The 16100-nt window shown below is 43.7% G+C and overlaps 1 protein-coding gene across 1 annotated transcript in view; it reads right to left on the bottom strand.

Moving 5' to 3' along the window:
- Positions 1-16100, bottom strand: part of LOC112256388 (protein diaphanous homolog 2) — a 629309-nt gene that overhangs the window by 406459 nt on the left and 206750 nt on the right. The window contains 3 exon segments of the mRNA XM_024429614.2: positions 3870-4058; positions 4061-4123; positions 4125-4232. Coding sequence (XP_024285382.2) covers positions 3870-4058; positions 4061-4123; positions 4125-4232 — 360 coding nt within the window.

Raw genomic sequence — 16100 nt, 5'->3', positions numbered from 1 at the left:
GCTATGTACAGGTGTAGTGATCTGTGAGCTGCTCTGACAGCTGGTGCTTAAAGCTAGTGAGGGAGATATGAGTCTCCAGCTTCAGTTATTTTTGCAGTTTGTTACATTCATTGGTAGGATAGAACTGGAAGGAAAGGTGGCCAAAGCAGGAATTGGCTTTGGGGGTGAAAAGTGAGAAATACCTGCTGGAGCGCGTGCTACGTTTGGGTGCTGCTATGGTGACCAGTGAGCTGAGATAAGGCAGGGCTTTACTTAGTAGAGACTTGTAGATGACCTGGAGCCAGTGGGTTTGGTGACGAGTATGAAGCGAGGGCCAGCCAACGAGAGCGTACAGGTCGCAATGGTGGGTAGCATATGGGGCTTTGGTGACAAAACAGATGGCACTGTGATAGACTGCATCCAATTTGTTGAGTAGAGTGTTGGAGGCTATTTTGTAAATGACATCGCCGAAGTCGAGGATCGGTAGGATGGTCAGTTTTACGAGGGTGTGTATTGGCAGCATGAGTGAAGGATACTTAGTTGCGAAATAGGAAGCCGATTCTAGATTTCATTTTGGATTGGAGATGCTTAATGTGAGTCTGGAAGGAGAGTTTACAGTCTAACTAGACACCTAGATATTTGTAGTTGTCCACATATTCTAAGTAAGAACTGTCCAGAGTAGTGATACTGGCCGGCGGGCAGGTGCTTTGTTTCTGGAAAGGTGGATTTTTAAAAGTAGAAGCTCGAATTGTTTGGGTACAGACCTAGATAATAAGACAGATCTCTGCAGGCTATCTCTGCAGTAGATTGCAACTCCACCCCCTTTGGCAGTTCTATCTTGGCGGGAAATGTTATAGTTAGGGATGGACATTTCAGGGTTTTTGGTGGTCTTCCTAAGCCAGGATTCAGACATGGTTACAACATCCAGGTTGGCAGTGTGCTAAAGCAGTGAATAAAACAAACTTAGGGAGGAGGCTTCTAATGTTAACATGCATGAAATCAAGGCTTTTACGGTTACAGAAGTCAACAAATGAGAGCACCTGTGGAATAGGAGAGGAGCTAGGCACTGCAGACCCTGGATTAACCTCTACATCACCAGAGGAACAGAGGAGGAGTAGGATAAGGGTACAGCTAAAGGCTATAAGAACTGGTCGTCTAGTACATTACGAACTGAGAGTAAAAGGAGCAGGTTTCTGGGTGCGATAGAATGGATTCAAGGCATAATGTACAGACAAAGGTATGTGGGATGTGAGTACATTGGAGGTAAACCTAAGCATTGAGTGATGATGAGAGAGATATTGTCTCTAGAGACATTTAAACCAGGTGATGTCATCGCATATGTGGGAGGTGGAACTAAATGGTTGGTTGAGCAGGGCTCGAGGCTCTACAGTGAAATAAAACAATAATCACTAACCAGAACAGTAATGGACAAGGCATACCGACATTAGGGAGAGGCATGCGTAGCCGAGTGATCATAAGGGTACAGTGAATGGTTGGGCTGGCTGGAGACACGGCGATTCAGACAGCTAGCAGGCCGGGGCTAGCAAGCTATCAGAAGTGAAAAGGATCTATTCAGTTTGACCCATTTAATAGCAATGCTACCAAATACTAATTGAGTGTATGTAAACTTATGACCCACTGGGTATGTGATGAAAGAAATAAAAGCTGAAATAAATAATTCTCTCTACTATTATTCTAACATTTTATATTCTTAAAATAAAGTGGTGATCCTAACTGACCTAAGACAGGGCATTTTTACAAGGATTAAATGTCAGGAATTGTGAAAAACTGAGTTTAAATGTATTTGGCTAAGGTGTATGTAAACTCCCGACTTCAACTGTATAAACATCAAGTTACCAATAAATGTCTGTTTTCATATGTAGCTACAGCAAACGTGTTGTTATGGGGCTTAAAAATAGAATCCGTAGCTGTGAAACTACAACGTCCATTAGCAATATTACAACAAAGATGTTATTTCAAAAAAAAAAATTCCCTTTGGACATCACTGCACATCACGACACATGTGATAAAACAGCAGAGTGTGCAAGATCCTCCTCTGCCCCATTTCAAATAACAAATGCACCTGGGGCGACCAGTGGCGCTGTTTGAATGATGGCAAATTTTTCGGTCCTTCGTTTCTCCAATTTCTTTTTAAAGCCTGTAAATGTGTGTATTCATATAGCTACAGTACACTAGTGGTTATGGGGCGGTTATAGGAAAGGGGGGCATGACGACAATATTCTAGGTCCCTCCTTCTGCTGTTTCTTTTTAAAGCTCAGGCCACAGTAGTGCTTGGCACCTCCATGGCTCCATCTGCTCCGAACAGAGAAGACAGATGACTCTGGTACCACTTAATAGACACAAGAGACACAGATTGCTTTTCCTCAGGTGGCTCTGAATGCCTTTGAGTGCTATCTAGCCATTTCATTTGCATCTCCAAACCCTAGCGCCTGCGGAGGCAAGGTTAATGCAGACGCACATTCAGTCGTTGCCGTGCCGGGACAGAGACGGATGTGCCAAAGTGGTGCACTCATGAATGCACACACACAATGTGCACACACACACACACACACACACACACACACACACACACACACACACACACACACACACACAAACACATTGGAATACACAAATAAAGACAAATACACAGACAATGACACACACACAAACACACACACACACACACACACACAGTGATGATAATGAGATGCAAGTGGCTCACTTGTTGTCTCTCTAACTGTATCCACAAAGGAGTTCCCATCCCGGGCAGCTGTGTAATGTTATAAATAATATGACCCATCACCAGGCCTGCATGGGTCTAGGCACGGCTGTGGAATTTGCATATGAGGTGTAGAAGTGGTGACATAAACCTGCATCTTCAACACATTTCGGATGCTGCTGTAATCAATCTTTACCATTTCCATTGCGTGGTTTCCTGTTACATTGCAATCCTTGCTGTCACTCCTATTCTGAGGCAAATTGTAAAAAAGTTACAAAATAGTTGCAGAAACTGGTTGATGCTGTTGCTGGATAATTTACTGAATCTTGTTTTTTTTAAATATATGTTTTCTAAAAGTGAAATGACCATAAAATTTGAAAAACTTCATGTCTCTTATAAGATGTGCATCCTTGCTATACAACTATAATGCGATTCAGTGTGATTTCAACAGCAATCTGCAGTCCAAGGGAGAATTTTTTTTCCCTTTTGTCTGTTAAAAAGCATGGTCACACACCACTACATTAATGCTGGTTGCAACTCCGAGATTCCTTCGGGCAATGGATAAATTAACTCAGAGTAGGATAAAGCCCAAATGAAGAGAATGATCCCCATTGATATTGTATTCAAATTTGACTGAATGTTACAAAACACATTGTCTTTATTCAATGCTAAGAGTGTGTGTGAATGCAAGGACACTCGAGCAGCAGAAATTGTTTGCGCGAGGATCTCTTCGAATGGGTGCCGAGTGCAGAGCAGCGTGCCCTGTGGCTGAACGCTTGCCTGAATAGACCGAGGGTGTGTTGAATAGAGCGCACTCTCTCGATTTGTACCTACAGCTACATCTGAAAGGCCTGTTTTCTGTGCACGATGCTTCTATTCAGAACTGTATACAGTGATTTAACAAACACAAATCCAACAAGTTCATGATTTACACATCATAGGACGGGACTCGATGTCTCTGTGGAAAATCGGTACATGTCTATTATGGTACAATACTAAAGAGTGGATTTGTTTTATTCATTTCCGGCCTCAATGTACACATAATGGGAGAGAGTAGATGATGATAGTCAGGATCAATTAGACAGAGCTTATTGTGTGTGTGTGTGTGTGTGTGTGTGTGTGTGTGTGCGCATACAAGCGTGCGCGTGTTGGGGAGGCGTTACTGTACCTTAGACCAGTTGACCCTCTTCATGACGGCCTCAGGCTTGTAGGTCTTCTTGGCCTCCAGTCCATAAGGCAGCTTGATGACAGGCATGGCCATCATAGGAGGCGGAGGGATGCCCGGCGCCCGGGATGGGCGGAGGAGGTGGGGGTCCACATCCAGGGGAGGGGGTGGCCCGCCTCCTGGAGGTGGCGGGGTGGGGGTGGAGGGGGCATGCTGGCCATGCCAGGAGGAGGCGGAGGTGGGGGAGGGAGGGGGAGGGCAGCCGCCTGGTGGGGGTGGAGGAGGGGGAGGGGGTGGAGGTGCCAACCCCCCCGGCAGAGGTGAAGGTGGGACTCCTGTCCCAGCCGACGTTGGTCCGGCCGTGATCTGAAAAGACGGGAAAGCAATGTTAGAGACGGGACACAACATTCCCGTCATCCCAGCACTCATAGGCTGGGGACCTGGAGGCCAGAGCTTTTACCACCATTACATGGATTACACTAGTCCGGCTAATGCACCTGGGTGATGGGTGAGGATGGAGGTAGGAGTATTTAGGGGGGAAAGGGATGGGCATTATCGTACTCACTCAATTACAGATGATTGCCTTGTGTGTTTGTGCTTCTTTGCACTTGCGCACGTGTGGGTGTATATTTGTGAAGAGAGTTGATAAAAGCATGTCTGAGGATTATCGTCCAAGTGCTATCGTCCCTTGGGCTTGAGCCTCGTTGCAATTGTAGTAGTCATTTTCTGCAATGAGCACTATCAGCCAGCCAGAGGCCAGCACCTCACACTGGAGAAAGTGGGTCGCTCAGCTCCCTAAGACTACCAGACACATTAAATACAGTAGGGCAAAAAAGTATTTAGTCAGCCACCAATTGTGCAAGTTCTCCCACTTAAAAAGATGAGAGGGGCCTGTAATTTTCATCATAGGTACACTTCAACTATGACAAACAAAATGAGAAAAAAAAATCCAGAAAATCACATTGTAGGATTTTTGATGAATTTATTTGCAAATTATGGTGGAAAATAAGTATTTGGTCACCTACAAACAAGCAAGATTTCTGGCTCTCACAGACCTGTAACTTCTTCTTTAAGAGGCTCTTCTCCTCCACTCGTCACCTGTATTAATGCCTGTTTGAAATTGATATCAGTATAAAAGACACCTATCCACAACCTCAAACAGTCACACTCCAAACTCCACTATGGCCAAGACCAAAGAGCTGTCAAAGGACACCAGAAACAAAATTGTAGACCTGCACCAGGCTGGGAAGACTGAATCTGCAATAGGTAAGCAGCTTGGTTTTTAAGAAATCAACTGTGGGAGCAATTATTAGGAAATGGAAGACATATAAGACCACTGATAATCTCCCTCGATCTGGGGCTCCACGCAAGATCTCACCCCGTGGGGTCAAAATGATCACAATAACGGTGAGCAAAAATCCCAGAACCACACAGGGGGACCTAGTGAATGACCTGCAGAGAGCTGGGACCAAAGTAACAAAGCCTACCATCAGTAACACACTATGCCGCCAGGGACTCAAATCCTGCAGTGCCAGACGTGTCCCCTGCTTAAGCCAGTACATGTCCAGACCCATCTGAAGTTTGCTAGAGAGCATTTGGATGATCCAGAAGAAGATTGGGAGAATGTTATATCGTCAGATGAAACCAAAATATAACTTTTTGGTAAAAATTCAACTCGTAATTTTTGGAGGACAAAGAATGCTGAGTTGCATCAAAAGAACACCATACCTACTGTGAAGCATGGGGGTGGAAACATCATGCTTTGGGGCTGTTTTTCTGCAAAGGGACCAGGACGACTGATCCATGTAAAGGAAAGAATGAATGGGGCCATGTATCGTGATATTTTCAGTGAAAACCTCCTTCCATCAGCAAGGGCATTGAAGATGAAACGTGGCTGGGTCTTTCAGCATGACAACGATCCCAAACACACCGCCCGGGCAACAAAGGAGTGGCTTCGTAAGAAGCATTTCAAGGTCCTGGAGTGGCCTGGCCAGTCTCCAGATCTCAACCCCATAGAAAATCTTTGGAGGGAGTTGAAAGTCCGTGTTGTCCCAGCAACAGCCCCAAAACATCACTGCTCTAGAGGAGATCTGCATGGAGGAATGGGCCAAAATACCAGCAACAGTGTGTGAAAACCTTGTCAAACGTTTTCTGTAAGTCTTCACCTCTGTTATATACCCTTTGTTGGCAATGACAAAGTTTTGAGATAAACTTTCGTTATTGACCAAATACTTATTTTCCACCATAATTTGCAAATAAATGCATTAAAAATCCTACAATGTGATTTTCTGGATTTTTTTTCCCTCATTTTGTCTGTCATAGTTGAAGTATACCCTATGATGAAAATTACAGGCCTCTCTCATCTTTTTAAGTGGGAGAACTTGCACAATTGGTGGCTGACTAAATACTGTTTAGCCCCACTGTATGTAGATACATGAACAAGAACCTAATGAGCTGTAGGTAAATATTGCAGGGAGGTATGTCACCTTTCCCATTAGAAGTCTGTAGAGCTCTAATACATGTTGAGTACGCTGGTGGCGACATGCGTGTGGATGGAGCACAGTGAGTGTGCAATATCTGTACAGTACAGAGTGTGAGACTGTGAGAGTTTCAGTGTGTGTGTGGTGTGTTTAAAGCACCCCATAGCCCACAGAGGATGCCCTTACATGGGCAGGATACAGACAATAAAGGGCAGATGTGTGAAAAGGCTGAACTTTGGGTGACACATGTTCTACAGGGGACGCTGCCAGTAATTAGTTGTGGGCCGCAAAAAGCCATTATAAACTGGGTGGTTCGAACCCTGAATGCTGATTATTTCAGCCAATGGTATACGGTCTGACAAAACATTTATTTTTACTGTCGAATTACGGTTGTAAACAGTTTAGCAATAAGGCACCTCAGGGGTTTGTGGTATATGGCCAATATAACATGGCTAAGGGCTGTATCCAGTGGCCATCGAGGCTGTATCCTCGTGCCTAAGAACAGCCCTTAGCCATGGTACAGTATATTGGCCATATACCGCACGCCTTATTTATTAAATACCCCCTTCAGAGGTCACCCTTAGAGTATATACAGTGCATTCGGGAAGAATTCAGACCACTTGACTTTTGTTACATTACAGCCTTATTCTAAAGTGGATAATTACAATTCCAGTTTTTTGTCAATCTACACACAATACCCCACAATGACACATTTTTAGAAATGTATAAAAAAAATAAAAAAAATGGAAATATCCCATTAACATAAGTATTCAGACTCTTTACTCAGTACTTTGTTGAAGAACCTTTGGCAGTGTTACAGCCTCAAGTGTTCTTGGGTATGACGCTATAAGCTTGACTCTTTAGGGCATTATGACTCTTTATGTCATTAAGGCTTAATGAATGCTACATTTCACCACTCAATAAGTGAAGTGTTACACAAAGCAGAAAAGGAAAAAGGAATTCCCATATTTATGGTGACCTCTATGATTACTGTGTACTGAAGGAAAGATTATCAACCCTATTCTCACTCATTTCTTCACATGAGAGGAGCTCCGTGTCTGAGTTCATGATGTTTTTAATTGAATAATTGAATCAGACGCCGTTATATCTGCATTTTGCTAATAGATTAAGTGTATTAAGAGAAATATAGCGACCTGAAATGGAGTTGTTAATGAAGATGCTAATGCTATGCTAACGGCATTTATTGCAGTGGGGTTCTGCGGCTAGACAATGTATTGTATTGAATCCTCACATACTTGAGCACTCCGTTCCCTATTGACGCGTGTGTGTACACAGTGTATATGCAGCCGACATCTAACCATTGGGGGAGAACCCAGGGGATTGTCTGGCCACGGTTTAACTCCTAGATAAGAAACGCTGCCTCTGCCATCTTGAAGTCAACAAGATGGGTCTCACAAAGGAAGGTTATTAGGCGGTAGACAGGGGCAAAATTAAACCCATTACTGATAAGACAGAGACCAGCCAGCCCCTTGACAAGTCTGCCCGAACATAGTGGTTTACAGCATAACCATAATCATTGATAAAGGCGGTGGGGAGGGGGGCAATTAGACAGCCTATAGCGTAGATAGGATTTGACCTTTGGGATTTATTAGAAGACAACGGTCTTTCTTTCCAAAAGTTTGCCCCACAGCTTTTCCACAACGTAATTTCCAAAAACCAATTTTGCTACCCCCCCACTCGGTCGATTATGTGGGTAATGTGGGACCAGTCAAATTTTTAAAGGCATTACAATTACAGAGTGTTTGATTACACAATGCCAGCAGTGGGTAGTTTATTAGGTAGGAAATTAAAAAGGTGTAGAGTGGTGAGGAGCGTTTGAAGCAGGCTGCCCCAACACCCATCGACACCCATATAGGTCTGTCAATCTCTGAGCCCGTCGTGGCCCATTTTCTCTTTTAAGATTAATACGAAAGAATGAAAGCAAATTAGCTGCTAAATGAGAGCACCGTCTTTTCTGCATTCAGGAGCCCTCTGAGCCTCCTAGCTCTGGCTGCTCCCGCTCACTTGTTTTCCCTCTCTCTCTCGTCCCGCCGTGCTCTGGGCCCTCCAGCTTCATCTACGGAATGCTAATCAACCCAGCATTTGACAGCGCCCGAGGGATCCGCCGCCATCATCTCTCCGCTCTCCTCTGCCTTCTCCCACAGGTAAATCACTGGTGTACTATTCCTTTCCTACACCATAAAATCATATCATCAAGCATCTTCCAGAACCTTCTACCTAGCAACATAGCTTTGTTTGGGTTTTATTGGTTTCTCTGGTTGAAACAACACTGAATAAAAATATAAAAGCAACATGCAACAAATTCAAAGTTACAGTTCAAAAAAGGAAACCAGTAAATTTAAATAAAATCATTAGGCTCTAATATATGGATTTCACATGACTGGGAATACAGATATGCATATGTTGGTCACAGATACTTAAAAAAAGGTAGGGTGTGGATCAGAAAACCAGTCAGTGTCTGGTGTGACCACCATTTGCCTCATGCAGTGCAACACATCTCCTTTGCATAGAGTTGATTAGGCTGTTGATTGTGCCCTGTGGAATGTTATCCCACTCCTCTTCAATGGCTGTGTGAAGTTGCTGGATATTGTCGGGAACTTGAACACACGTCTGTCCAGAGCACCCAAAACATGCTCAATGGTTGACGTCTGGTGGGTATGCAGGCCATGGAAGAACTGGGACATTTTTAGCTTCCAGGAATTGTGTACAGATTGTGACATGGGTACATTATCATGCTAAAACATGAGATGATGGTGGCGGATGAATGGCATGACAATGGGCCTAAGGAGCTCATCACGGTATCTCTGCGCATTCAAATTGTGATTGATAAATTGCAATTAGGTTAGTTTTCCGTAGCTTATGCATTCCCATACCATAACCCTAATGCCACCATGGGGCACTCTGCTCACAACATTGACATCAGTAAACCGCTTGTCCACAATACCCTATACACGCTGTCTGCCATTTGCCCGGTAGTGTTGAAAACTGGGATTCATCTGTGAAGAGCACACTTCTCCAGCGTGCCAGTGGCCATCGAAGGTGAGCATTTGCCCCCCTGAAGTTAGTAACGACGCCAAACTGCAGTCAGGTCAAGACCCTGGTCAGGATGACTAGAATGCAGATAAGCTTCCCTGAAATGGTTACTGACAGATTGTGCAGAAATTATTCAGTTGTGCAAGCACACAGTTTCATCAGCTGTCAAGGTGGCTAGTCTCCGACGATCCCGCAGGTGAACAAGCCGGATGTGGAGGTCCTGGGCTTGCATGGTTACACGTGGTCTTTCAACTGACCTGAGCCCTAGGACCATGCCCCAGGACTACCTGACATGATGACTCCTTGCTGTCCCCAGTCCACCTGGCCATGCTGCTGCTCCAGTTTCAACTTCCACCTGACTGTGCTGCTGCTCCAGTTTCAACTGTTCTGCCTTATTATTATTCGACCATGCTGGTCATTTATGAACATTTGAACATCTTGGCCATGTTCTGTTATAATCTCCACCCGGCACAGCCAGAAGAGGACTGGCCACCCCACATAGCCTGGTTCCTCTCTAGGTTTCTTCCTAGGTTTTGGCCTTTCTAGGGAGTTTTTCCTAGCCACCGTGCTTCTACACCTGCATTGCTTGCTGTTTGGGGTTTTAGGCTGGGTTTCTGTACAGCACTTTGAGATATCAGCTGATGTACGAAGGGCTATATAAATAAATTTGATTTGATTTGATTTGGTCTGCGATTGTGAGCCGGTTGGATGTACTACCAAATTCTCTAAAACAATGTTGGAGGTGGCTTATGGTAGAGAAATGAACATTCAATTATCCGGCAACAGCTCTGGTGGCCATTCCTGAAGTCAGCATGCCAATTGTGCACTCCCTCAAAACTTGAGACATCTGTGGCATTGTGTTATGTGACAAAACTGCATATTTTAGAGTTGCCTTTTATTGTCACCAGCACAAGGGGCACTTGTGTAATGATCATGCTGGTTAATCAGATTATTGATATGCCACACCTGTCAGGTTGATGGATTATCTTGGCAAAGGAGAAATGCTCACTAACAGGGACGTAACCAAATTTGTACACAACATTTCCGACAATTAAGCTTTTTGTGAGTATGGAAAATGTATGGGATCTTTTATTTCACCTCATGAAACATGGGACCAACAAGCATGTTGCATTTATATTTTGTTCAGCATAAGAGGCTGTTTATAGACCAATGGTGCTGTTTTTAGGCTGGGTCTTGGCAGCTCCAGCCTGGTCACTGATCATGGCTAGATGTGAGTCAGAGAGAGCTGAGGCGGGGTGAGCAATGCCTCCTAATTGCTTCCTGGCGGCTATCCGTCTTGCTAGGCTCATCTGGGGCTCTGACTATTGTAGGAGAGTGGAGTGATATGAAATCTAATCCGTTCATTGAGGGATCCAAAGCTTCTAGAACTCGATGGGGGGGACGAGGTCGGACGGGTGGGTAATTAACTTGGACTATTATGCAATTAAACCTTCCCCCAATTTTGGCACTAATGAGCAAAGCATATATTCAATTATAAAGTGTTTACTGGGGAGAATTACATCACAACAGTCAAATGTCCACATTTGATTATCTTTTATGGAACACCTCAGTTGAGAGGTTTCAAGTGCATCTCCAAGATTCATATAATACAATTCTTTTTTTAAGTATGATGCAAGAAAATTAAACCTCAGCGCAATCTTCAAACTTCCTTCTCCAATTACAGACCAAGAGTGTGGCCCTATTATCAGATTCTGTGTTTTCAAAGGAATATAATGTAGATCACTGCATAATTAACAAACATCAATCATATGTAAAGTTCAGAGCAAACATCATACTTGACTTGGAGGGTGAGTTGATTGAGTTTCTGGTTGAAAATTAGATTTCTCAATGTCCAGGCAATACCGGTCAATCATGTTAATAACAGAAAGAAAAAGGGAAGGGAGGGACCCGGATGCAAAGGGATCACCCACCTGCACCTTGCTCACAGCTTCACTGATGAGTTTCTGAGCCTCTTTAAGCTTGTTTGTCTCGCTAGTTAACTGGACAGATGGCAAACACAGACACAAAGGACACACAGACACACGCACAGACACAGAGAGCAACAGAGAGGGACACAGAGAGGGTGGTTAGCTAGACAGATACAAGGAACAACAGTACTTTTGTTAACAGAGAACAGAGGCTAACATCAAACACAGAAAAAGGTCAAGCAGAGGGGTAAGTTATAGAGAAATTCCATGATACAGTTAAAACATGGTTATGATGAAATGAGTACTGTCTGTCTGTCTGTCGCATCTGTACTACCTGTCAGATGGTATACCAAGTTCACATTTATTTAATATCCTCAAACAAGCAAATATTTTACAGCATTAAAATGTCACCATCCCATAAAGTTGTAATGGGTATTAGATGAAAAAACCTAGTCATCTACAAAGCATAGATGAAACAGCCATTTATATCATAACACAGTGGTTGACAAGTATTTGTATCCTCAAAATCCATTCAATCCCTTTGGAACGCTATGTTGAAATATGTTCTAGCAAATCACATTCACCACTTTTCCATCTCATACAGTTGAAGTCGTAAGTTTACATACAGTTAGGTTGGAGTCATTAAAACTCGTTTTTCAACCACTCCACAAAAGTATTGTTAAGAGACATATTATTTCACTTAATCACCATTCCAGTGGGTCAGAATAAAAATAAATCAGTCAAGACCTCAGATTCAAAAATGTTGGACCTCCACAAATCTGGTTCATCCTTGGGAGCAATATCCAAATGCCTGAAGGTAGCACATTCATCTGTAGAAACAATAGTACGCAAGAATAAACACCATGGGACCACGCAGCCATCATACCGCTCAGGAACGAGACACGTTCTGTCTCATAGAGATGAACCTACTTTGGTGCGAAAACTGCAAATCAATCCCAGAGAACAACAGCAAAGGACCTTGTGAAGATGTTGGAGGAAACAGGTACAAATGTATCTATATCCACGGAAAAACAGGTTCTATATCGATATAACATGAAAGGACACTCAGCAAGGAAGAAGCCACTGCTCCAAAACCGCAATAAAAAAAGCCACTCTACGGTTTGCAACTGCACATGGGGACAAAGATCATACTTTTTGGAGAAATGTCCACTGGTCTGATGAAACAAAAATAGAACTGTTTGGCCATAATGACCATAGTTATGTTTGGAGGAAAAAGGGGGAAGCCTAAGAACACCATCCCAACCGTGAAGCATGGGGATGGCAGCATCATGTTGTGGGGATGCTTTGCTGCAGGAGGGACTGGTGTACCTCACAAAATAGATGGCAACATGAGGAATGGAAAATTATGTGGATATATTGAAGCAACATCTCAAGACATCAGTCAGGAAGTTAAAGCTTGGTCGCAAACGGCTCTTCCAAATGGACAATGACCCCAAGCATATTCCAAAGTTGTGAGAAATAGCTTAAGGACAGCAAAGTCAAGCTATTGGAGTGGCCATCAATCACAAAGCCCTGACCTCAATCCTATAGAACATTTGTGGGCAGAACTGAAAAAGTGTGTGCGAGCAAGGAGGCCTACAAACCTGACTCAGTTACACCAGCTCTGTCAGGAGGAATGGGACAAAATTCACCCAACTTATTGTGGGAAGCTTGTGGAAGGCTACCCGAAACATTTGACCCAAGTTATTAGTTAATTTAAAGGCTATGCTACCAAATACTAATTGAATCTATGTAAACTTCTGACCCACTGGGAATGTGATGAAAGAAATAAAAGCTGAAATAAGTCACTCTACAATTATTCTGACATTTCACGTTCTTCAAATAAAGTGGTTATCCTAACAGACCTAAGAAATTGAATTTTTACTAGGATTAAATGTCAGGAATTGTGGAAAAACTGAGTTTAAATGCATTTGGCTATGGTGTATGTAAACTTCCAACTTCAACTGTGTGTGTGTGTGTATTTTATCCCGAAGACTCTGTGTTAGAAATGTGCCAAATGTGCCAAAAGTCACATTCTAACATCTTAACAACAGCCGTTGAGTAGATGGTACATACTCAACCGTGTAGTGAAACATATTTATATGGAGTTGTTCTTACAGAGTTCGCCTTTACTGTGGACTGAGGAGTATTAAATATTTAACATGTATAATGGAAAAGGAGATAGAAACTTCCATAAAGGAGCCCGAATAAGGACTTCCATTTCTTGAACTTGGTCATAAAGTGCAAAATTTAAGGTGAATAGGGAACTTTTCTTTTACACTCCATCCTTAACTATGGACCATGGAGAGTTCAAGGCCATAGACAATCTCTATTTTAAAGACCATATCCCCTGAGGAATGTGGATGGCATACAGTGTCTTAACAAAACATGAACTTTAACAGTTTAAGCCTAGCTTAGACTTCAGCTGCGATGGATGGAATTTAAGTACATTACACTAGTACAGTACACAAAACACTCATGTACAGAGGAGCTATATTTTAAAGACCATATCCCAAGGGAAAGTGGATGGCATGCTGTGTCTTAACAAAAGACAAAGTTTAACCTCACAAGCATAGCTTAGACTCTTCAGCTATGATTGATGTAGCTTAAGTACATTACACGAGTACAATATAGTACACAATACACATGTATTAAACATAAGGTATTGAAAGAATTTACAAAAACATATGTTTTAAGATGTAATAGCCAGAGAAACAGCAGGTAGACTGGCAGAGCCAGAGAGTAGTCTGCTACGCCTTCCAACCTTTTCCTAACCATGCTGGTTCAGCTACATGACCCCCAGGTTGTGTAAGCCCAATAATGGCACGACACAGGTAGGTCCAAGGTACCTACCACACCTCTAAATGATTTATCTCACCCTTATCCAATTCTACAAACACCTCCCCCGCTCTCTCTGAGCAGAGGTGGGTCGTTACGGGTTGGAAGGTGGATTAATTCCATTTGTTGTGTTTTCATTCCGTTTTGTCAATGTTTACAGGTCATTCCTGTGCTCGATCGGATCGCGGGGGATAATCAAACAGACATCAAAAGGGGTCTGCTTGTTGCAATGTGAAAGTTCCCTGAGACAGACTCTCATTAAATGTGTCGGTTCACAGACAAGGTGAAGTCGTAGGGGCTAGGAGACAGAGTGAGACGCGTGTGCTTTTATTTCCATGAAGAGCTCTGTCGACGAGATGTGAACAGCGTTCCAACTTCATTCATATTCAATAAAATGGCAGATGCACCACCACAGCAGCTTTGATGAAGAATCTGAGTGTAGTGTGTCTTTGCATGGATTTAGAGGTGCATCGCTCCGGAAGATAATGGCTTTGTACAACACCGTGTCAGAGGTGGATTAGGTTGCATAATACAAAGGCTTTAGTCCTTCGGCTGTTGCAGTTTCAACCCTTTTAAACAGGTCGACTATAAACTAAGTTTTCAAAGGAAGAAAAAGGCCTGTATGTCTAGTCTTTGTGTAGGCTACATCATCAAGAAGGACACACTTTGTAATTTAAATAATTGTCTTATTAAAATGGGAGTATCTTGCTAGCGCCTACATTTTCCTTTTCAATTGAGCTGCATTGCAAGATTTCCACACCGCAACCAAAGTTTTGCTGTGATTACAAAATGTGTACCTCCTGATAACATGTTGTGAGATAAACAAAATAATATGTGTCAGGAAGCCGTGGACATATTGAGAGCTATGACACATGCACTATGCCTGAAGAGATCAAATTGACGACGCGTGTCTGTTCTTAGCAAGAGCTTTCCTACTGAGCAACCTCCTACCTCCTACTCAAAAGGCACGGGTCTCTCTCTTTCTGTCCCTCTACGTGCCTCCACGTGCAATAGGAGAAACCCTTCGGGAAAACGACCTTATGAAACACATTTAATAAAGGAACCAATTTGACCATGAGCGCATTCCTGCCATGCAGTGTGTGACAACATACATGTTAACATCGCCCCCCCCTTTTAGGCCGTGCCAACACACCCACGGGATGTTACTTGAAGAACTTGTAGCCATATTCATGGGAGCTCTCACTGAGCGCATTAGATGTTTCCCTGCTGAGGCAGATGTCTGTTGATGTGCAAAGCTCCAGCCGCACTGAGGCATTTGAAGGAGCGTTCACAGACGGCAGGAAGAGAAGGAGCTGACTCTCAGGGGCTTCACTCTGCTACACTACCTGTTAATGCACCACAAACAGACTGGCTTCAAAAGACTGGGGGCCTGGTAGGGGGTGGGGTTGGGGGGGAGCCAAGAAAAAGAGGACATAAAAAGCAGCACTCAGGGAAAGCAGGTAAGCAGAGTCTGACGCTGCCTGATGCAGGAGAAAGAGAAAGATAGAGAGGGAGATAGAAAGGCAGTGATAGAGAGCGAAGAAAAAGAAGGGATGATAGAAAGTGATGAGGGGGGAGGAGGTGCGGAGGAGCCCCAGCCACCGTGGCGGCCTCATGAATATGTGCGGGAGGCGGGTGGGCAGTCGTTGGGGCGCTGAGCGAATGATGAACGAGTTTGGCCGAGAGAGCAGGTAACGAGTGTCGACATGGCACTCAGGCAGATGAAGTGGGGGAGTGAGGACTACACACAAATGAAGTGCAATCGGGGGAAGAAAGAAAAGGAACTTAGCCTTGGCCTGGCCAGGAAGAAGGCCAAGCCGCGCGCTGCACCTAAATGAGAATAAATGGTCGTTGAGGCTGCCAGGGATCTTAATGATAGCGACTTGTCTTTGGGAAAAGTCCCGGCGATGCGTGACAGGGCTAAATGTGCAGGT

This window comes from Oncorhynchus tshawytscha, linkage group LG08 (assembly GCF_018296145.1).
Source record: "Oncorhynchus tshawytscha isolate Ot180627B linkage group LG08, Otsh_v2.0, whole genome shotgun sequence".
NCBI classification, from domain to species: domain Eukaryota; kingdom Metazoa; phylum Chordata; class Actinopteri; order Salmoniformes; family Salmonidae; genus Oncorhynchus; species Oncorhynchus tshawytscha.
Note: the sequence above shows the minus strand (reverse complement) of the source record. Positions and strands in the feature narration are given on the sequence as shown.